Source organism: Theropithecus gelada, chromosome 2 (assembly GCF_003255815.1).
Source record: "Theropithecus gelada isolate Dixy chromosome 2, Tgel_1.0, whole genome shotgun sequence".
Classification (NCBI taxonomy): domain Eukaryota; kingdom Metazoa; phylum Chordata; class Mammalia; order Primates; family Cercopithecidae; genus Theropithecus; species Theropithecus gelada.
Window position 1 is genome coordinate 95,330,349 of NC_037669.1, and position 22,830 is coordinate 95,353,178.

The window sequence follows — 22,830 nt, forward strand, 5'->3', positions numbered from 1 at the left end:
AGGAAAAGATAAATGGGGGGCTTGAACAAGGTCACCATCATCCACAGTAACTTAGAGGATGTCCCAATTCCATGGGACAACTCAAGCTGGTGAGAGAAGATGAGCAGAACCAGGAGAGATGACTTGGGGGACCAGAGCAGAGGACAGGAGTGGGCTGGAAAAAAAACTGACCGGAAAAATGAACATGGATAGTTCTTGGACTCCCCAAGAGCAGCCCTCCAAAGCTGACTTCTATAGGCTGCATGAAGTAAACTGAGCAAAGATTCACAGGTTGGACAGACCTGAGCTGGCACTTTTAGCTTTGTAACCCTGGGAAAGTCACTTACCCTCTCTGAACTCATTTGTCATTTCTCTTATAGGAGTACTGTGAGAATCAGCTTCCGTGTATGGAAGTTCAGACTGGAAGACTGTAACTACCCTACAGAAGTGGGTTAACATTTGTGCAGAAAAGAGCTGCCGTTGCGGTCCAAGGCTGCTATTTTCAGAAGGGTCTGTTTGCAGGGTTGGCCCTTGGCTGCCATCTGGGAACCTGGCTCTCAGACTATTCCCAGTCAATAGTAAACTGATGGGGGTAGTCCATTGTGCCTATATTGTGCAAATAATATCATTTATGCTGAACATTTGCTTTCCTTTAGAAAACTTCATTATGTATTAAGCAGCGAGTGTCTATGTGACTAGCCCCCAGTAAAAATCTTGGGTGCTGAGTCTCTAATGGGCTTTCCTGGGCAGAAATGTCACAAATAAGTTACTGTATTTTCACTGCTATAATAAACCTTAGCTGTGAGTATCACTATATGCTAAGTCCAGCAAATCTCTGAATGTGGAGGTGGTCTCAGGGATCTTGATACAGGGTCAACATTATATACCTACACCCAGCATGAGCCCACAGAGATCCTTACCCACTTCAAGAAGGCCTGACTTCCAGAAGCAAAGTAACTGATAGAAGACGGGACCTGGCCAGCAACCCAATAAAAAGCCCCAACCCCTAGAACGTGGAGCTAATGATACTTATTGAACTTACTGACAAAATAAGGAAAAATAATACTTATTGAAAGCCCACTGGGAGTCTCAGTCACTGTGCTAAGTACTCACTCTATTCATTTCCTCTTTATTATCCTCATTTTTTAGATGAAGAAATTTGGCCACAGTGAGACTGAGTAACCAGCCTGAGATCACAAAGCTGGCCAGAGAAGGAAGTGACATTCTGGCCCAAGGCTGGCTGCAGACACTACAGAGCCCTCTCTCTTCTCAGTACCCATACTGCCTGCCTAGCTGCCACTTCCTCAACCTGTCAGGCTGCTTGGCTGACCCTAGGCTTCATCTGTCAAGCAAATCATGAACAGTTTTCTGCAGAACTAGAATAGGAAGAGAAATAGTACATTTTAGACCAAGTGATCCTTACTGTGTATGATATTTTTCAAAGCACCATAACACAATCATTTCATTTGACCCTCATCACAATCATGCGCTAGGCTGCCTGGCAGATGTCCTCCTTTACTGGACAGGGAAAACAAGGCCAGCAATAGCCAGGTGGTTAAGACTAGGGCAGGACTCAAGCCAAGAGTCCTGACTATGTACCTGGCACATAGGAGGAGGTCAGCAAATGCCTGCTGGATGGCTGAATGATAAGTATAAAAGTGGGTTCAACAGGAAACTAGAGGTTCATTTTCTGAATCTTCATTTTTAAAATCATTTTTCTTTAGAATTTTTTCTTTAGAAATATCTGCATAGTACTGACCAGTCAACAAAGAACTCCAAGTAGCCTTCATTTGGTTTCTCCAGCTTCGGCGTCCCCATTTCTGCTTTCACGCCCACCAAGATGTCTGTGTGACCCTGCAGACACATGCAAGAAGGGTCCTCACTCAGAGTAGGCAGCCAGGCGCTCCACCACCTCCCTCCTCTTCTGGACATACACCCCTGGGGGACTCTTTTAGGAGCAGTGCTAAGACTTGGAAAGTGGTCTTTGGAGGAGGTGAGCAGTCTTTCAGATATGGAGACACCCCCTCCCTGAGTTTGGCTTGGATCTTTGATTTCCCAAAGAGCAATCTGCATTCCAAAAGCCAGATGGCATCAGCAGCTCATTCCTTAGTGTCTACTCATTTCTCCACTTGGGCTTCAACCATGGTCACAGTACTCACCAGCTTGACCCTGGCGGACCCACTGGTGTTGGACACCACATCGGTTTCCACTTCAATACATCGGTAGTCCTCACAGCCACGGCCATCCACGCGGAGGTCTTCCTAGGTGTTAACAACCACAATCCTATAGCTGTCACCCCAGACCAATAATAGACTCCTAAACTGACTCACTCATTTTCCCCCTAGAGAAGATATATGCAGAATATCTTTTCCTCTTAGTGGATCATCTTAAATTCTGTCCTTGTAGCTAACAACATTACTATTTTACATATGAGGAAATAGAAACTCAGAGAAGTTGAGCGACTTGTCCAAGGTCCTACAGCTAGTGAAGACAAAGCTAGTTTTCCATGCCAGTTGTGTCTGATTGCAAAATCTACACTACATACCACTATACAGAATATGTACACAAAAACAAGATCTGAACAAGAGACAAAATAAGCCACCTCTCCCCAAATCTGCAATTCTTAAATTGCACCAAGTAGTGTATGTGTCAGAGCTACAGGGTACAATCATCTCAACTGAAGCCCTTCTACCCCTAAAATTCAACAAGATCTACTGTGTAAACAGTGAAAGACACCTAATCTTCTAAAGAGGCAGTCTCTAGAACAGGATCAACAAACTAAGGGACCTTGTTTTTGTAGTTTTACTGGAACACAGCCATGTCCACTTGTTTAGGTATTGTCTATGATTGCTTCTGCACTACAAAAGCAGAGCTGAGTGGTTGGGCCGGAGATATGATCCGTAACACCCCAAATCTTTACTATCCAATCCTTTACAGGAAGTTTGCTGACTCTTTTGGCACAAGATGGTTTTCAGGGAGGTCTATGTTCCTTCTGCCCATTTATTTACTCCTTCAATTACTTATATCAGTACAACTCATTGGTATCTTTTATGCTATGGTTATAATCCACTACTATCATTAGTTATTTTGCTGCTCAAAGTGTTCCAAATTTGGCCACTGGGGGCTTCTTTGGGTTAGTTTTTGTGCTCTTTCAACATGCTACCAACTTTTTGTGAGTAATTATATACTTTCCGCAACACAAGATATCTACCCTCTTGTGTTTTCTCTGTCCAGCCCTAGGGATCAAGCCTTTCTCCAAGAAGCCCTGGTTGCTTTTATTGGGGAATGGTACTGAAAACTAGGATCTAGGCTCTAAGTTCATTGCTGTTGGAATATTATTTCTTTCAGAACTTCTTAGCAGACAGAGCTCGAAAATACAGGTATGTATACTAACCACCCCACCCCCGCCACCCCCCCAAATCTACGTGTAATTCTGTATCTATCTACGTATCTATTAAAAAGCCATAAGTTCATACTGATAGCTAATTCCAATCTAACATCACATGGTTCATTCTAGCCTTCCTCCTTTTCTTATTTGTAACTTATTTCTCAAAGAAGGAGAAACCCGGTTCTTATTATCTACCATGCATTTCTATATTTGTTCAATCTTAGCATACACATAGTTTCCAAACTTCTAATCCATACCCCTGTGAGAAACAAATTTACTAACAGCGCACAGCATTTGTATAAAGTTCTGTCTTTAGACTCATAGTATTCAGCCAAAATACTGTTTTCCAGTTACTTGAGTTCTTTTCTTCCACATGCCCTTCAGTGTGGTTACATTATTCACTTGTAACACAGACTCATTTGTAACTTGTAACTTTTTTTTTAGACTATGGCTCTGTCACCCAGGCTGGAGTGCAGTATGGCAGGGCTCACTGCAACCTCCGCCACCTGCGTTCAAACGATTCTCCTGCCTCAGCCTCTGAAGTAGCTGGGATTACAGGCGCACCACCATGCCTGGCTATTTTTCATTTGCAAATTTTTGTATTCCATTTTGGGTTACCCTATATCCTGGTTACTTTTACTTACTTACTTTCTGGGTTTGTGAGCTATCACTATAGTTCTAAGAGACAAAACTCAGAAAAGTATGCTCAGAGAAATGTCACTCTCCTCTCCTCTGTATTATGCTATTTTCATGCCCCTTTCTTCCCATTCACCCCAGGTTTCTCTTTAGTTTCTGGTTTATCTTTCTTGTATTTTCTCTGCACAAATAAGCAAATACATGAATTTTTAAACATCCCCTTGTTTCTTATATGAAAGGTAGAATACTATAGATACTCTTACTTTTTTTTTTTAAACACTTAACTATATATATATATGCAGGAAATCTTTCCACGTTGGCTCATGGAGCTCCTTCTCATTCTTTGTAAACATTTTTCAAAAGCAGTTTTTTTCAGAAAAAGAATCATTAGTTTAATCAGATTCTCCAAGGAGTTGATGCTTCCCAGAAACATAAAAAATAAAACAAAACACTGCTCTAAAGTATGTGGCTGACAGTTTATCTTTAAACAGTTTATCTTTAAACTGCCTGGCTAACTGCATATGTTACTGACTTTTTTGAGAAATTAAACAGAGAAAAGCAAAACACTGCAGCACCACACATACCAATGATCACCCTCTGCCATACTTGCTTCAGGTCTTTCACCCGTGTAACTTTTCAATGACAGAAAATAAACATCACAAATCAGGTGGAAAGTCCCGTGCAGCCCATCCTTTCCCAGCACCTTTCCTCCCTAGAAGAAATCCCTATCTTGAGTCTGGAGATGGATTCAAAAAGCAACAGAATTTCAAGTCTAAGAGAGTGAGCCTTTGGGGTAGAACTCCAGAAGGTGATCCCTCTTCACCAGAGGACCCATAACTATGTAACTGTGTCTCTTCCCAACCTCACCCATAGAAACTGAAGCCTTTCTACCTCAATCTCTCATACTCCACCCCTCTCCACCCCCATGTGCCCCACTCCCCCACTAGGAAAGTGAAAACCCAGCCCAGAAACATTATTGACAAGAAGTTCTTCGTGGGGTGTAGATACAACATAAGTGTGAACAATCATTAGGAACATGACTCATGGTTCCAGGCCAGCTCCTGGCACTAACTAGCCACTTGACTTAGGACAAGCCCCTTCCCCCTCTGGATTAGTTTCCTCATTTGTAAAAGATGGAGATTAAATTAGTCTCAAAGTGATTCTCTAATTCTACAGATCTATAAATTAAAATGGCTGCAATTATTTGCAATAAATAATAGCAGCTGCTATTTACTGTGCATTTACTATATACCAGATAATGTGCAAGGAATACTGCACAGTTAATGCATTTAATCTTTTCAATAATCCTATAAGATAGTGTTATTCATTCCATTTTACAAATGAGAAAACTGAGGTTAAAAGATGTCAAATGAATGGCCCAAGTTCACACAGCCAGTAAGTAGCATTTAAGCCTCAAGTCAGAGCTCTTAACCACTATGCTACACAGTCCACAGCATTCTAAAGGGTCTCTTCACTTTATAAAAGGACTCAGCACAGACCTCCTTCATAGGATGAACTGGCTGGCCACAAGGTCACAGGATTTACTACTGCTGCTTCTTTCCTTCTTTTTTTTTTTTGAGACAGGATCTCACTCTATCACCTAGGCTGTAGTGCAGTGGCGATCACTGCAGTCTCAAATTCCTAGGCTCAAGCAATCCTTCTACCTCAGCCCCGTGAGTAGCTAGGACTACAGGCACATGTTACCATGCCCAGCTAATTTTTAATTTTTTTAATTTTTTTTTTTTTTTGTAGAGATGGGGTCTTGCTATGTTGCCCAAGTTGGTCTCAAACTCCTGGCCTCAAGTGACCCTCCTGCCTTAGCCTCCCAAAGTGCTGGGATTACAGGCATGCGCCACCACATCTGGTCCAACTACTGCTTCTAACATATCACTTGCCCTGAAAGATTAGTCACACCTCTTTGTAGTGAAAATGTACTTGGCCCAGGATGGGGCTGGTGGGCTGTCAGAAAACTGAGCCTCATCAGACATTGCCTTTCCAGCCTTTAATTCACTCTCTGCCTCCTGGAGAAAGGCTCAGGTGATAAGTAAAAGATAAATGAAAAGCTACACATTTTCCTTTCCAAGCATGTATATTTTTTTCCATAGAAAAAAAGAATAGAAGGAAAACAAACCAAAAAACCAAACCAGTCCATGAATCACTGTACCCAGGGCAACTTTTTTTTCAATCCAGTTTTCTTTATAAGAGGCTTAGGAAATTGTCCAAACCTGCCTGGCCTAGCTCAGAGCCTGGTGCCCTACCACAGTTTTTATTTATCTGCAGCAGTCAGGAGCAAAGGAATTAATCCATGTGTGAACATTTAAATAGGAGTTACCCTGAGGTAAAAGCTCCATTTTAAAACTCAAGAGATGCCAACAGCATGGAGTGGTGTCCCCTCCTTCTCAGCAGAGGAGACTGATGTGCCTCTAGATCAAGGGCTTCTGGATGCCAGGAAAGCTCTTGGTGACTTTCATAGATGTTACCCATGTGATCACAACAACCCTACCAGTAGGGTGTGGTGTGGTGGAAACAGTCACCTTCCAAATTATACTTAAATCTCTGCTATCACATGCCAGTTTTGCGACCTTGACCTCAATAGCTCTAAGCCTGTTTATTCACTAGGAAGTAGGGATAACCCCAACCTTACAGAGTTACAAGAGAACAGAAACGTCATAAAGCATTTAAGGGAGCCCTTCAGTATAACACATAGGAGTCTCCCCAAAGCAGTTCCCTTCCCCTGCTTCTGGGGGCATGCATTAACTCACTGCATCCTCAAAAACAACCCTGAGAGAGGTTACAGATAAGAATGGAGGCACCTAAGTTTCAATCTCCTGTTTGTGACAGAGTGGAAGGACATTTAAGCCCAGACCTGCTTTCCCTCACACCCAGGAAGCCCAGTCCTATTACTTCTTAATAGAAACTGACAAGTTGGCGCTACCAATCTGACACACCTGGAAGGATTTTAGACTCAAAGTGGTCCTCTGAGGTTATGTTAACCCCTCATTACTTTGCTTTGACTTGTCTAATACTCCAGATTCCTAGAGGAGAAGTGAGACTAAATTCCTTCCCCTACTAGAAGGTGACCCCCCGCTTAGGAAAGGGACCACATTTGGTCTAGCTTTGCAGGCTCGGGCCCACGACACAGCAGGCAAAACTAGGTGTTGATCCTTGTTTGACTTTCCAACCCTGTTGAGTAGCCAGGCATTCCTCTGAAAGGATATGGCTCCATAAGGCTGTACCCTGCAATGTCTGGGCATAAACCTTTCTGTGCCATGGGTCTGTAAACAGAAAGGGCAAAGAGCTAAAAATCAAGAGTCCTGGGGGCCGGCTCCAATTCTGTCATGCCCAGATTCAGCAACTGAATACTGACTGCTCAATCTCATAGTTGAAAACCAGGCTGAGGCCCTGATCTCCCTCTTCCATGCTATACCCCTAAACAATGCTTACAATGAAAGCAAGACCCACAGAAAAGAAATGGAAGCCATCAGCTGGGCTACAACTCCCTTCAACAGCCAAGAACATACAATAAAATGGCTTTCACAGGGTTCCAAGAGCCCTGTGGTAGGGTTAGTCAATTGCCATGGCCAGGTCCGAACCTATGAGGGCCGGTTTAATGTCCAGGTCATGGCCATAGCACTCAGTAGGCTGAATCTGGGAAAGCTTTATTGTGCCTACAGTCCTGTAAAGGCCAAGTAACAGTCACCATCCATCCCCAACAGCCAGGACCAGGGTATGTGCCTGAACCAAAGGCATATAATCCAAACAGTGACCAGCTCTTTTTGGCATGAAATACTAGCAGACCAAACTGATTCTCTCATTGGACTCTGATCTCTGATCTGAGAAACACTTGAGAGAAGAAAGGAGTTAAAGAGCTGACAAGTCATGATATGGAGGAGCCCAGAGAGGCCACCCACACAAAAGTAAAGGTATTGGGCAGAGGCAGATTCTACAAAGAAGGGAAACTGGACAGCAAGTGGCTGCAGAGAAGGGATAAATCTTGGCAAAGAAAAGCAGAGGCGTCACTAGAGATAAAGACAGTCATACAGCCACACAGGCCATGAGATAATCCACGGAGCCCATGAGAGGTGGTACCTCAGAGCTGTCTGGGGACTTTCCAGCTCTTGCCACAGATCCCCCTTCTCTTTTCTCTCTCTCTTTTTTTTTTAAGAGACAGAGTCTCCCTCTGTCACCCAGGCTGGGGTGACAGCTCCAACTCCTGGGCTCAAGTGATCCTCTGGCCTCAGCCTCCCAAGCAGCTAGGCCTACAGGCACACACCACTGCACACCTAATTTTTTTTTTTTTTTTTTTTTTTGAGATAGGGTGTTGCTATGTTGCCCAGACTGGCCGCCAACTCCTGGCCTCAGGTGATCCTCCCAAAGAGCTGGGATTACAGGTGTGAGTCACTGCACCTGGCCTATCCCTTTTCTTGCGATAATTGAAAAATCCCGATTCCTTCAAATCAAAAGAGGTTAATTCTCAAGAGCCACAGGCTGAATCTTTAATGAGGTCACTATGAAGGTTGGGGATCTAGTGTGGATGGTTTAGGACAAAGTCACACTTCTGATGGAAAAACAAACTTGAAAGGGAGCTAACATTTTTTTCCGTGTTGACCACAGCCCAAGCGCTTGACATCTCTTATCTCAACATTCCTCACAACCCCATTCTACCTCCCGGTGCCTAAGTCCCCATTTACAGAAGGGGAAGCAGGCTCAGTTATGCAGGTAAAATCACTTATTGTAAATGGTGAAGGTGCCTGCTCAGTCTGACTCCAAAGCCTCATTCAAAAAGAGGCAGGAAACCATATGACGTCAGCAAGAGAAAGTAGAGATTCCTATATCTCTGGTCAGTGGCTTGCCCATGGGCCAATGTCTGGTGGCTGCCCCCAAATTTCCGAACACTTTATGATAATGTCCATTCTCAGGCCCCAGCCCCAGAAAGTCTGATTCAGAATGTTGGGGTAAAGCCTCAGACTCTGTATTTTGTAGGTGAGTAAAATGCACTTCAAGGCTTCAGAATTCCTGGGCTAAGAGGGAGGTTAGCAATGGCTTCTCATGGATGAAGAAAACACACATCTAGCCAGTTAAGCCAGAAAAGAGGATAAATCCTAGATTCTAAAAATTCTGAAGTCTGCTCCAAGTTCTGCATAGTATGGACAGAGAAAATAATTTACAATACTAGTGAGACAAAAGCTATATAAAGAAATGCAATATAGGATTCTAAAGGAACTTACAATCAATGTGGGAAAAATGCAACCAAAACAACAATACAGCAGTATATGCCATATACTATTTAAGCTCTAGAAAAATTGAGGAGTGGGAGGTGTCAATTAGAACTTTCTCTTTCCCGCATCACACACCAGGGCCTATTGTGGGGAGGGGGGAAGGATAGCATTAGAAGATATACCTAATGTAAATGACGAGTTAATGTGTGCAGCACACCAACATGGCACATGTATACATATGTAACAAACCTCCACGTTGTGCACATGTACCCTAGAACTTAAAAAAAAAAAAAAAAAAAGAACTTTCTCTTTCCCTTCCTGTTTCCCCACAAACTTTCAGAGAAAAGGAGAAAGAAAAGGAGGTAGAGGAAGCAAAGATTCTCTCCCGCCGTGATGTCTGGATCCCTGCTGAGGAAATGGAAGACAATGACTTTCACTGCAGCAGGAAGGTGGCCTCAGAGTCAAGTATGCGCTTTGCAATCAGACAGATCTGGATTTAAATCCCAGTGCCACCACTCAATTACTGTGTCACTTTGGACAAGTGACTCAACCCGCCCAAGCTCAGTTCCTCGTCTGTAGAGATACTTTACCTTCAGAACTGTTGTAAATATTCAATGAAATAAAAATTATAATATGTACCTAACAAGAATGAGATATAGCCTTCAAAGGCTGAAAGAGAACCTAACAGAAACCAATCAAATTATTTATCAAAATACTGATTTAATCAACCTTTTTGATTATCTGCTCTTCCCTGGGAGTGCGGATCTGCTCACCAGGTTGACTCAAATTGTATCACCTAGACTCCCTTTGCTGGCTTCTGGTTGGGTTTGTCCAATGGAAGATACCAGATCAGAGGGTGCCCCTCACCCCCAATCTAGGGGCCACATTTCTGATATTGCCTGCATCTATCCAAGACTATGACTTATGTTGGGCAGCCCTTCCTCCACAGTTCCAGCTATCACTGAAATGTGGTAATACTGTTTCCTCCCCTGGCCCCTTTAGACTAGGGGCAGTAGCCACTCCCAGCAGTTGTTTGTCTTGGGGCTCATCAACATCTCTTATTGGTTCCCTGAAACCCATCCATACTGCTCTAGAGTCCCATCATAAAAGTCTCCTGAACTATCTGAAGTGGGTTCCATTTTCTGCCAAAAACTAAAATGATCCATCCTCCCTTCTCACAAACTGACTTCTCCCAAGTATGACACATCCTCTAGTGGCCATGTTTGAGCCTAATTATTCTGTCCATCCTTTCCCTCAACCCCCAAAAAGAACTAGAGTTTCTTTCTCTTGGAAACATGAGTTCGGAACTGAATGAGAAGGAATGGTCTCTTTTACAGAGGAGCTGGGAAGGAACCACATTTTTTCTACCACTGGCCCAAGAAATAGAAAACTAATCTGCAGGGAGACAAAAACAAAGCAAAGAGGGGGAAAAAAAAAAAAAAAGCAGCAGAGATGAGCAAGGGAGAGCCTTGCTCATCCAAGTGCCCTTGGATTCCTGGAGAAACACTTGCAGACTTGTAATCCATACTGTTTTTCTTGAGCCAGTGTGTTGGTTACCATTACTAGCAACTGAATCCTCAACACAACATCATGAGGTTAATTTCAACTGCTTCTAACTATCACCAAAACAAGATGAAATATTCCCTGAAATAGCAAAAGAACCAAAGGCTGAAGGGAAAGTGACATCAGAAGCTGAAACGGACCTTACTGGACCAAAGGTGAAAAGTAAAACACAAAATGACTAGGACTATACAAGCAACAGGAGTCCAGGCAGGCACTGCTTAAGGTGCACTGCTGGCACTCTATAACCAATGCAAGAAAAGTGTAGATTTCAGAACTGAATCAGTGGAGATTCATGGTAGGCTCATTCACCTGCATCCTGCCTTTATTTGAATGGTGTAAATTGTGTTTTACTCCTCTATAAATATGGCATATTTTTGGCCAACATTAATAAGCCCTTATGAAGACGTTGATTTGAAGCCCATTACTCTGCATGGCTCTGTGATACACAGAGTTGAGCATTTACCAACAACTGTGGCCAAGTATGTCCATGGTACTGATGAGAGGGAGGCTTGATTTAAAAAACAAAAACACCATCCAACTAATTCCTCCTTTAAAGCTTACCTTACTCATTCAATGCTACTAAGAACCTACCAAGTGCCAGACACTGGCCATGCCTTAAGGGTCCCCCATACAGACAAGTCAACAGGCTATTCCTTCCAAGGTCCATGAGGAGGGAATGACTGAGCCTCTAAGACCTCTAGGATCGTGCTTCCGGCCACCTGTGCAAGCTGATCTTCCACCATTTCCCCCAGCCCACCCACTGGGCTCCACGTGTCCTCCACCTGAGGATTTACAGACTCACCATCCCTTCCTTCTGGAACACTCACGCCTGCTTAATTCTCAGTCATGCTGAGAGCTCAGTTCACGTGCTATTTCCTTAGGGAAGACTCCTCTGACCTCCCAGTCTAGATCGTATCCCTGTTTTTTCCTTCATAGCACTAGTACAATTTTATATATAAACACTCAAGTACATTTACAATTTCTGCATCTTCCTTCTAGCATGAGACCTATATAACAACAGGTTTCTTCCTAGCCCGAGTCTAGCTCAGTTCTGTGTTGATTGAATGAACACTGAGTCCTGAAGATACAGAGGAGGAATCCCTGACATGGATTTAGGGGAACAATTCCACCTACTTAGGGAAGCCTCCAGAGCATTACAAGTCCCTGGAATTCTTTTTATTTATTAAAAAAATATACATATTTCTTTAGAGATGGGCTCTCACTGTGTTGCCCAAGCTGGTCTCAAACTCCTAGGCTCAAGCGATCCTCCCATCTCAGCCTTCCAAAGTGCTGGGATCAGAGGCGTGAGCCACCATGCCGGGCCCCTGGTATACTTTAACTTCTTCAACCTCCACTAACTATACCACTTCCTTGGCATAGATCTTATTACCTTTGTCTTTATTTTATTCACTTTTACGCTCTGTTTGTCTCCCTCCTATCTTTCATTTATTTCACAACCATGTTTTAGCATCCCTACTGCTTCCCACATAACATGCCAGTGGCTAGATATATGTTGGTAAATAAAATTAATTAACTTTGCCCAAATTAGATCCTAGGCATCTCAAGGATCAGAACTGAGGCTTATAGTCTTTTCTTCCCCCATAGCACCCAGCAGATAACAGGTGTGTTATAAATATAAATGATTTTATTACTCATTATAAAGTAATAAAGGATTTATGACTATGGTGGGACTCTGCTGCTGGATAGCTAATGAACTGCCATGGGAATTAAGGATGCTGGGGAGAAATCTCTAACCTTGAAGTTACAGATATGTCCATGCCTTAGTGCCACTTTCAGAGATGAAATGTGAGAGAAAATACGACACATGACAGAGTCAGTACATCACGCTAAGCTGCGGTAACAAAGAAAGAAAACCAAAGGTTTTTAAATTTAGAGGAAAATGGTTATCCTTAATGTGTGCCTAAAAATCATACTTTGAGGATAAAAATCACCTGAACAAAGTGTATACAAAAACATAGCAGGGAAAGACAGATCTAATTGCTTTTGGGCATTTTTATGACCCCTCACACACAAATAACACATGTTACCGAGTAATACACACATATGTCCCACTATTGCTAATCCTGAATTATAACTAAAATATGCAACTGTGAGTTCTGACCTTATTATCCAGGCTTAATAAGCTAAATACTGGCATTTCTTCATATATAAAGGGCCCGGAAGATAACAGTAGGTCACGATTTTTATAAATGGAAATGTCCTTAACTCACGTTGTGAAACTTTAATGATAGCTGGTTGCTTCAATCTGATGGCTATATCACGGGACCACTGATTTTGCAGTTGGTATTGACAGAAGAAAGGCATGAGGAAAAGAGGTAGGGGCTGTCGCCAGAACTCTGCCAAGGATGGGATGAAGAACTGTGATAGGAGGACCACACCGTGGGTTAACAAGTGGAGACAGAGCCAGAGGAGGATACGGGGTAGCTCGTTTCTAGGTCCCACATGTTTCAACCCTCGTTCTCGAGTGGTCAAAACCAGGGGTTTAACATAGAACACAGAGGACATAAGGTTACAGCTGCCTAGGGATCTTAGTTCTCCATTGGCAAAATGGAAACAGCACTTACGCTATCGGCTGCCTAGCCGCTTTTTAAAATTTCTTTATTATTATTATTTTTTGAGACGGAGTCTCACTCTGTCGCCCAGGCTGGAGTGCAGTGGCGCGATCTCACTGCAACCTCCGCCTCCCGGGTTCAAGCGATTCTCCTGCCTCAGCCTCCAAAGTAGCTGGGACTACAGGAGCGTGCCACCACGCCCAGCTAATTTTTTTTTTTTTTTTTTTTTTTGTATTTTTAGCAGAGACGGGGTATCACCATGTTGGCCAGGACGGTCTCTTGACCTCGTGATCCGCCCGCCTCGGCCTCCCAAAATGCTGGGATTACAGGCGTCCTAGCCGCTTTTTAAAAACTATTCCCCCTTTATTTGTACCGCAATTTGTATTTACAAAGTACGTTCACCTAGCATGCCCCTCCTAACCACGAGGTGAGGAAAAGCAGGCCAGAAGCCCAACTCCAAACTCCCATTTCCTCGAAGATAAAACTGAGGCTCGGACCAGTTATGTGCGCGAATGCCGAATGGATGGCCCTGGGGGCGATGTTCTCTCACTAAGAAAAGGCCTCTGGGACTGCCCAACGCTTCCTGCCCGGGTTCGGAATCTTATAGACCCGCAAAACTGCAAATGCGCTAACAGTCCTAAAAACGTCCGCGTTGCCAGCTCTGAACTGCAAATGCCGGCAGCAGAGCCGTTTAATCACAAGGTAAACGGACAGTCGCCGCAGGTCGGCTGCCTCCTCCCTGGCAAACCTAGGGCAGGCCGCGACCCGCAGGGCCAGGCTGAACCCGGCGGCCGACCCAACGCCGCTGCTGTAGCTACCTGGACGCCGTGCACGATGTACACCTTCTCCGCCTCGCTCAGCGCCACGGACGCCATGCTGCCGAACAACCCCGCGAGCCGCACGTCATCTGCGCGCGTCGCCTCCTCTGGACCGCACCCCCACGTCCCACCCACCGCGTCAGCGCGTCATCAACCTGTGCGGCGGCCGCTCCTGCAGCCGCGGCCGCCGCCACTGCCGGGAGCTCGATGGGCTTCTCTTGCGCGCCGCCCGGTGTCTGGCCGAGTCCAGAGAGCCGCGGCGCCTCGTTCCAAGGAGCCATCGCCGTAGCCCGAGGCCGGGTCCCGGGCTGGGGACTGCAGGGGAAGGCAGCGGCGGCCGCGGCGGGAGCCCCACCGGGGTCTGGGACTGGGGAACTGCCTCCGGCTTCACGGTCAGTTGGGAAGGGAAACCGGAGTTGGGGTGAAGAAGCTGGGGTGAGGCGAGCCACACGGGCCGGGGGACTCCCAGTGGGAGAGGCGTGCGGCGTAGTTACTCAGAGCTGGAGTTGACTTAGGAGCTCGTGTGTGTGTGTGTGTGTGTGAGAGAGAGAGAGAGAGAGAGAGACCCCGACTAAGGAGGGGCGGACGTCGTGATTGGCCCGGGGGTGCTGTTTCCCCGCTCTTCTCCATTTCTCTAGTCCCTAGGATGACTGAAGAGGAGAGGAGAGGCGATGCAGCCCTCTGTAGGTAGCTCTCGGTGGGAAGGGTCCGGGAGTGGGGGACACTAGTCCTAAGGCGTCCCCACCCCTCCACCCAGGAATATCTCTCGCTGGCTCGCTCACTCTCTATGACCAAACGCTGTCCCAGTACCTTGCTGGGACCTCTTGCCTCGGGTGCTTACCAGAGCGTTGTCCCACAGACAGGGGGGAGGAGGCGCTTGGTAACCGGCGCTGCCGAGGTGCGCAGTGCCCGGACGTCCCCGACGCTTCCTAGCGGGAACTGGAAACCCCGGCTTGATGGAAGCTGTGAGCAGTTGCCGGAAAAAAAGCCAGCCCCAACCACTTGCTATGGCCGAGTGGGAGTATGGGTATTGGATACCTGGAGAGGATATCTGCAAGGTGAAGCTGGGGTCACCAAAGGAACTCATTAAGGCGGGGCGGACAAGTATGGTGCAAGTTTTAAAGGCGCCGTGTGGATAAATGGGAGAAAGTTAACCCAAATTAGTTGAAGCAAGGAAGGCAGGTTAAAGCAAGTCTGATGACTTTCCTGATGTTCCATTTTTGAGGACCCTCCCTGTTCTCAAAAGTGAAAGTAACCCTAATCAGCTTGATGAACCAAAAAAAAAAAAAAGTTGGTATTATCAGATAATGGCTTCAAATACAGTTTCAGATAACCATTGGGAGCCTACTATAGACAGGCTTTGTGCTACCTCTAGAACACAAGACAAGTAAAACACACTATGCCGGGAGAAGTTCCCTGGGCAGATGAAGGCTCCGGGGCCAACATAACCACAGATCATGGTGATTAGAGCTATGATGGTGGCATCAGTGAGCACAGTGGGATTGGGAGGTCGTCTGATAAGGTTATAGAGAGGAAGTGCTTGCTAACATTCTTAAGCATTAAACTGCTGAGCTCCAAAATTGATGATCAGTTCTTCATAGACTGGACATTAGATGTTTCGTATGTCTGTACATAATTCTCTACAGGGGCACCTAAAAGGAAGACAGTTTGCAGGATTGGACTTTGCCTTCCAGGGAACTGAAAGAGGTGAAGCCGGAAGGATTTCCTCCCTAATGAAGGCACAGGTGCCCCACCTGTTGTGGCACATAAGTGTGTTTGTGTGTTGGTTGGACAGCTGGGTTCTGTGTGAGGAGCTGTGTGTGATAAGATAGCATGAGATCGCTAATGTTATAAATGACATTTTCTAGATGTGCTAGAGATTGCTCAGAAAGGAGAGACGCTGGAAGTGGGATTTTAGAAGCTAGGATATCTGAGGAGACTAAGGATTTAAGAGGTGACAGCAAATGGACAGATCAGAAAGACACAGGAAGAAAAGCCTGAGTTCAGATACCATGGAGTCATCTTTATATAAAGATTTTCATATAGAACATGTATTTGAACTGCCCTCCCCTCACAATTGACAGGAATTCCATACTGGACAAGGGTCTGCAGTATTTGCTAAATAATGTTATGAATGATGTCTTATATATGAGGCTAAGTAGGTAAGAGAGATGTAAACAGTAGAATGTTCCTTTTTAAATTGTCTGCTAAAACAATGACAATCTTCACTAATCATCTGCTTAAATGCTGCCACAACATTTTTATCACCTTTGCTGTAACAGTGCATTGGACATCTTTAAAATCCATAAATTCAGAGTTATTTTTTAGTGTATTGAAGTAATTTAAAGAACATATGATAACCCAAAAAAATCAAGAAGTCAAGGATGACACAGTATTAAACCATCTTGTTTTTCCATCACTATTAGATTCGTTTATTGAATGAATAAATGAATTGGGGCATACTATTCTGTAGGTTTGTGTATTCTAAAACCTTATACTCTAATTTTCAACACTAATTTACATAGTACTTATTGTAAGCCAAGCATTGTTCTAAGCACTTTATAAAGATTAACCAGGCTAGGTGCGGTGGCTCACACCTGTAATCCCAGCATTTTGGGAGACCGAGGTGGGTGGATCACCTGAGATTGGAAGTTTGAGACCAGCTTGACCAACATGGAGAAACCTTATCTCTACTAAAAATACAAAATTAGCCAGGCATGGTGGTGCATGCCTGTAATCCCAGCTACTCGGGAGCCTGAGGCAGGAGAATCGCCTGAACGCAGGAGGCAGAGGTTTTAGTGAGCCGAGATCATGCCATTGCACTCCAGCCTGGGCAACAAGAGCAAAACCCCGTCTCAAAAAAAAAAAAAAAAAAAAAAATTATTCGGTCCTTGCAACATCCTTATGATGCAAGTATTTTTATCCCTATTTTACAGATTGGGAAATGAGACACAGAGAGGTTAAATGCCTTAACCAGGGTCACAGGTTACATCATTGGTAAATGGCAGAACCAGGACTTGAGACCAGGCAGTCTAGCTCTCCTGCCCACACTCCTAACCATCACCTTACACAACCTCCCCCCAAGTTTTATTACATTCACCAGAGTATTTGGTGAAGGAAGTCCCAATTTTGTGATGGCATTGGTAACTGTCCCATGAACTGTATAGTTAATCTTAATTCCAAAAGCAAGAAGTCTGTTCAAGCATAAACTCATATCTCTTGAATAATTTTTCTAGAGGAACGTGGAATGTGGTGCTGATGGGACTTTGCTGTGTCTGTTGCAGCCCAATATTTTAAACAAGGCAAAAGGTTATATATGAGCAGAATAGAGTTTAACTCCAGATAGCTAAGGAGAGAGCCCTCAATGGCAAAGAAGTCTGATAGATCTGATACTAGGGTTGAGTAGCATGCATGGAGACCCAGATTCCAACCGTATGCCATACTCAGGATATCTAGAAACTCTTCAGTCAGTCAGTGTTTGCATGCCTGTGAGTCCCTAGTGTTCTTATGGGCATAAAGAGATAAGAAACTCAAAACACAGCACCTGCCTAAAAATAGTTTAGAGTTTATTATAGTGGGGGAGCCCAGGACCTTGAACTACTGCATGAACAAGACAATAAAATAAAGTGCTCAAATTGAGACATGTGGCAATTAGAAGAGAGACCAGCCTATAATAAGGTGCTAATTGTGCGGGCCAGGTATCAGATACAAAAGGTAAGAGCTGCTGCTAGCCACAAGCCAGCAGCAATAACATTACAGAGGTAGAGTAAATCTGTCCCACCCAGCCTTGGTTAATTAAACCAATAAAAGCCAGTTACAAAAGAGCTTCAGGGCAGTGCTGAGTCTGTGGTGCTGACGTTGCAGAGAGCTTTTTTGGAGACAGAAACTTGCTCTGTTGTCTAGGCTGGAGTGCGGTGGCGCGATCTCTGCTCACTGCAACCTCCGCCTGCTGGGTTTAAGTGATTCTTGGGCCTCAGCCTCCCGAGTAGCTGGGATTACAAGTGTGTGCCACCACTCATAGCTAATTTTTGTATTTTTGGTAGAGACTGGGTTTGGCCATGTTGGTCAGGCTGGTCTCGAACTCCTGGCCTCAAGAGATCTGCCTGCCTCAGCCTACCAAAGTGCTGGGATTACAGGCATGAGCCACTGTGCTCAGTTGCAGAGAGCTCTTAAAAGCCCAGTAGGAAACCTTCCAACCCCAGTCCTAAGCAGACATGGCCACATTTTAGGCCTTTTGCTTTGCATTTTCACCATTAGCCCAGCACCCTCGAAATGTACAAAGTGAGTTATTGTTTTCCCTGTAGATCTGTTTCCTTTAAACACTTTACATTTGTCCTGCCTGTACCTTGTCTTAAAAGAATGAGGTAGGAGGATCCCTTGAGCCCCAGAGTTTGAATCTAGCCTGGGCAACATAGACTCCATCGCTAAAAAATAATAAAATAATAATAAGTAATAAAATAATGATAGAAATGAAGAGTATCTGTAAAGAATACTATCATAGTCTGGCCAGCAGGTCTTCATCTGTCTTCTAGACATTATAACTCGGGATTACAGTGATAGAAAAATTGCTAGTAATACATGGGTAAAGCTTACTCTTAATTAGAGGAAAGGTTATACAGTCTTCATGTGTGTTTCATTTTGGGAGAGTGACAGCGTGTTTCCTATGTCTCATTAGGGCATATTTGAGAAAAGGGGGTCACAGATCCTGATTACCAAATGTGGAAATATTTAAACACACACGCACTGATAGCCATGGAAAGTACCAAAGTCTAAAGTAGAAGTGGAGGGGTGATATCTCATATTGACCTGCTAGGGGAAAAAATGAGGCTCATGCCATGCTGCCTTTAGTTCCTTCCTGTTTTGCATTTTAAAAAATCATTTGCTTTCCTCCTCGGAAGCAGATTTTCAGAGACAAATGGCCAGTTCATTCATGGCTATCAACTGTGAAGGTGAGAAGGCTCCAGGTGCATGTCCCACTTAATTCAGTCATACATCCTAATACATTTGGAATGCATGGGAAATGTCATTATTTCATAGTCTCCTCCAAAACATAGCCTTCCTAGTATATATTGACTTGGTGCTTGAACTCTTGGCAAGACATGAATGTGCATTTCCTATTCAAGGTCAGTGGAGATGGAATACCTTTGGGTGAGATCACTTTCTTACCTTAGCAAGGTGAGCCTAATGGGACAAATACAGTTCTGGCCACAGTCCTGTTGCAGTAAAGTCTTCGGTATGTGAAGACTTTAAGAAATAGACCAAGAAATAGTAGCAGAGAATCTAGAAAGACAGGTTGGTTAGGAAGATAACAATCTATAGTGGAAAGACTTCCCAGCATCTTATTCCAAAGATTTGGGCTTTGCTATTAACTTGCTTTATGACTTTGAACAAGGCAGTTTACCTAAGTCTCATTTTGCCCTCAAGTGAGTATCTTGCCACGTTTTAAAACTCAGAATGGATCCTGGATAGGCACATATTTGAATATTGAAAAATGGCCATGTTTAACTTGGAGTTTTTAAGACTTCTTTCATTTACCACTTTGTTATACTTGATATATTTTGCTAGTGCTTTTTTCACTCTGAAAAAGAATTAAATGAACAAAAGGAAGTCGTAATTGTATGCTGTACTTGATTGAAAAAACTAACCATGCTCAGGAAATTGCTAAGAGGGATAGTTACTAGTGGGCTGCTTTTTGAATATTAGCAAATCAGGAAAAGAGGTTAAGGGAAGCTTTTGGTTAAAAAAAAAAAAAAAAAGTAAAATCCAAGATATTAACAAAGAAAATGTTGAATTTGCTCCTGAGAACAGAGGACTCATAGAATCTCAGCCCTGCAAGGGGCCTTAGCAATCAGCGTGATCTTCCCCTTTGTTTTATCAAATGAGGAAACTGAGGCCCAGAATGGTAACTGTCTTGCCTGAGATCAAGATTGTGAGGTTAGCGAGTGGCAGGATTGGGAGTAAACTCTGGCCTCTTGATTCCAAGCCCAGTCTTCATTCCCTTTAGCACTAGCCTCCCACCTATTTCCAAAGCCTTCTGGTGAATGGCAGGAGAGCCCCTCACCAGGTAAGTAGGGGCTGTGTTCTCTCTCTCAGAGCCCATTACAGCCTTCTTTCTGTGGTCCCAGGTTCTGTCAGGGCTCTGCTCTTGCATTGCCACTTACAGTGCCTGGAATAAGTGATATCAGCAGATTCCTGAAAGTCAAATGGCTCCCCTTTTTGATCCCTAGTACCTCATACAGTTGCAATAACTGGTTCTCTCCCTTCCTAGCTAGTCTTTCAGATTTCTTTAAGCACTTTTGCTTTTAGTCCCTAAAAACATCCAAGCTCTGGCCTAAGTGATGTCACAGTGGCTGTGTGGCTGCACATGACACAACGTGGGCCCAGGTGCCATTCTCAACATCCTCAGGTGGGAACCTTTGCCGATTGGTCTCTACCTAGCATGGGGTGGGGGGGGCGCTTTTTTCTCACAAAAAGCAGCATTCTGTTACTTGGCACCACAGGAAGTATTTCCCAGCCAAAGCAGATTTTAGGGATTCAATCCTAGGGTGACTCTTCTGGCTGAGGCTTCACGGCTTTCCTGCCTCCTAGGTTAGGACAGGATTAGTATTCTAAATGTTGGCTGGTATTCAGTCAGGGCCCCACCTTAGAGCCCAAAATGCTTATGTTCAGGCCTGTGGCCTGTGAGCACCACCCGATAATGCCACCTCTGCATAACCATGTGTGGGCAAGATAGCCAAACCATAAGTAACCCAAGGTCACTGATAGAAACCCTGCATGCAGCCCACCTGATAATGCCACCTCTGCATAACAATGTGTGGACAAGATAGCCAAACCGTAAGTAACCCAAGGTCACTAATGGAAACACTGCATGCAGCCCACCTGATAATGCCACCTCTGCATAACAATGTGTGGACAAGATAGCCAAACTGTAAGTAACCCAAGGTCACTGATGGAAACATCAATACTCCTCCCCTTTTTATTTTCTAGTTATTAGACAAAATTTAATTGTTGTAGTAAGTAGTGAAAGCAGGCTCTGGGGCAAGAGCAGACTTTGGAAGTACATCCTGTCTCCACCACTTCCTGGAGGTATGAATGTAGGCATGCTTCAGTTTTCTCATTTCTAAAAGCGGGATGGGGAAGTGGGCATTTATACCTGCAAAACAGAGTAGATGTGAGAATCAAACAGGGAGAGGCATGTGTAGCAAGCAGCCCGGTGCCCGGATGGAGGCAGGGGTGACACCTTCAATGAGGGTCAGGAAAGAATCAGGGCCCCACCCTACATTCAGCATATCCCACTCTGTGGCAACAATCAAGCAAAACTAGAGCCTACCCTCACAGAGGCCAGAAGGCAGTTCATTGTCAAATGAGATCATGCACTGGATTACAAAGGAGTTCACAAACCATGAGAGTGTCACTGTCATCGACGAGTGTTCATTGGGTAGCTGGAGTAGTCATTTATTGTTGCCTTTATGAAGATGCTCCCGCTGGCTTACAAACTGCATGTTTTGCCTAAAACATAAGTTTTCGACAAAATGTCAAAAGGACTTAAATTTTCACATTTGTGAAACAGGAAAATTTGACTAAAATCTACCACGTGGTCTTTAATATTTCTCCCAGCTCTAAAATTCTGATGTTTTTAACCAGTTACTCTTACAAGTGGTCTTGTTTTAAAGTTGTCTCAATTTTTCTGTTCATTGCAATGTATAAATGACAGCTATGAAAAGGGAAAGTAGAACGTGTTACCCAAATGAGTGGTGTCTTCTACAGATCTCCAGTGTTTGTGGCATTTATTATGTCACACTATACATGGGTGTGTCTTTTTTTCCCCAATTAAAAAAAAATTATAGAAACAGGGTCTCACTATGTTGGCCAGGCTGGTCTCTAACTCCTAGGCTCCGGTGATCCTCTTGCCTCAGCCTCCTAAAGGGTTGGGATTGCAGATGTGAACCACTGCACCTGGTTCAGGTGCATATTCTTTTTTAGTAGATCAGTAAAGCCAGGAGTTGGTAAAATAGCCAATTGTAATAAAATAATTATAGTAAGTAGAAGAACTGTCAGCCTCCATGAGCTCTCCAAATCCCAGACTGTTTTCTGAAATGAAGGACATTGGTAGGAGTCTGAGTGTGTGCATGAATGGGTTTTGTAAGAAGGTGGTCAGTTATGAGGCAAGAAGGAAATTTCAGTTTACTGATCACTTCCTGGTTTCCTCAATGAACTGTAATATGTGTAAGGTTTGGCTTGGAGGTAAAGTATTTTACTTTTTTTTTTCCATTTGTTTTTTGTTGAAGGCTAAGTATGAAGGCTGAGTATGACAGAGACAAAAGGCAGGCAGAGGGAGACAGCCCCTGCTGTAGAGAGAGAAACAGTGTAGACTTGTTGGTAGTAAAGATCTTATAAAACAGGCCAGCTCGCTCTGCCTGTCTGGACACTTTCCTTGGCTAGCAGGGTGTGCTGCAGAAGATAAGGCACCTTTCTTCTGTTAGGCTTCATACCACACCCTTACCTTTTTGAAAAAGTTTAGTGACTCATCCTATTTTTTAATGAAGTATTTCAAACATAGTGATTCATGGTTCGTTCTTTGTTTTCTGAGACTCATCTAAAAAGTGGGCATAAAATTTATAATCCTTTTGGATCCTTACACAAATTAAGGTAAT

At 44.1% G+C, this 22,830-nt stretch overlaps 2 protein-coding genes across 9 annotated transcripts in view; one reads left to right on the forward strand and one right to left on the reverse strand.

Moving 5' to 3' along the window:
* EXOSC7 (exosome component 7) overlaps positions 1-14,275 on the reverse strand; it is a 35,161-nt gene extending 20,886 nt beyond the window's left edge. For all 3 annotated transcript variants that reach the window (XR_003118033.1, XM_025374860.1, XM_025374861.1), the window contains exons 1-3: positions 14,177-14,275; positions 2,139-2,240; positions 1,739-1,833 (exon numbers count right to left, since the gene is read on the reverse strand). Coding sequence is in view for 2 of the 3 variants with exons in the window: in XM_025374860.1 (XP_025230645.1) it covers positions 1,739-1,833; positions 2,139-2,240; positions 14,177-14,233 (254 nt within the window). In the remaining variant the exon portion in view is untranslated. The remainder of the gene's footprint in view (positions 1-1,738; positions 1,834-2,138; positions 2,241-14,176) is intronic.
* A 42-nt stretch (positions 14,276-14,317) lies between these two features.
* The window catches only part of ZDHHC3 (zinc finger DHHC-type containing 3), a 59,872-nt gene continuing 51,359 nt past the window's right edge, over positions 14,318-22,830 (forward strand). For 3 of the 6 annotated variants that reach the window (XM_025374858.1, XM_025374854.1, XM_025374855.1), the window contains exon 1: positions 14,318-14,568. The gene's annotated coding sequence lies outside the window, so the exon portion shown is untranslated. The remainder of the gene's footprint in view (positions 14,569-22,830) is intronic. The other 3 variants (XM_025374853.1, XM_025374857.1, XM_025374856.1) reach the window with 1 other exon arrangement.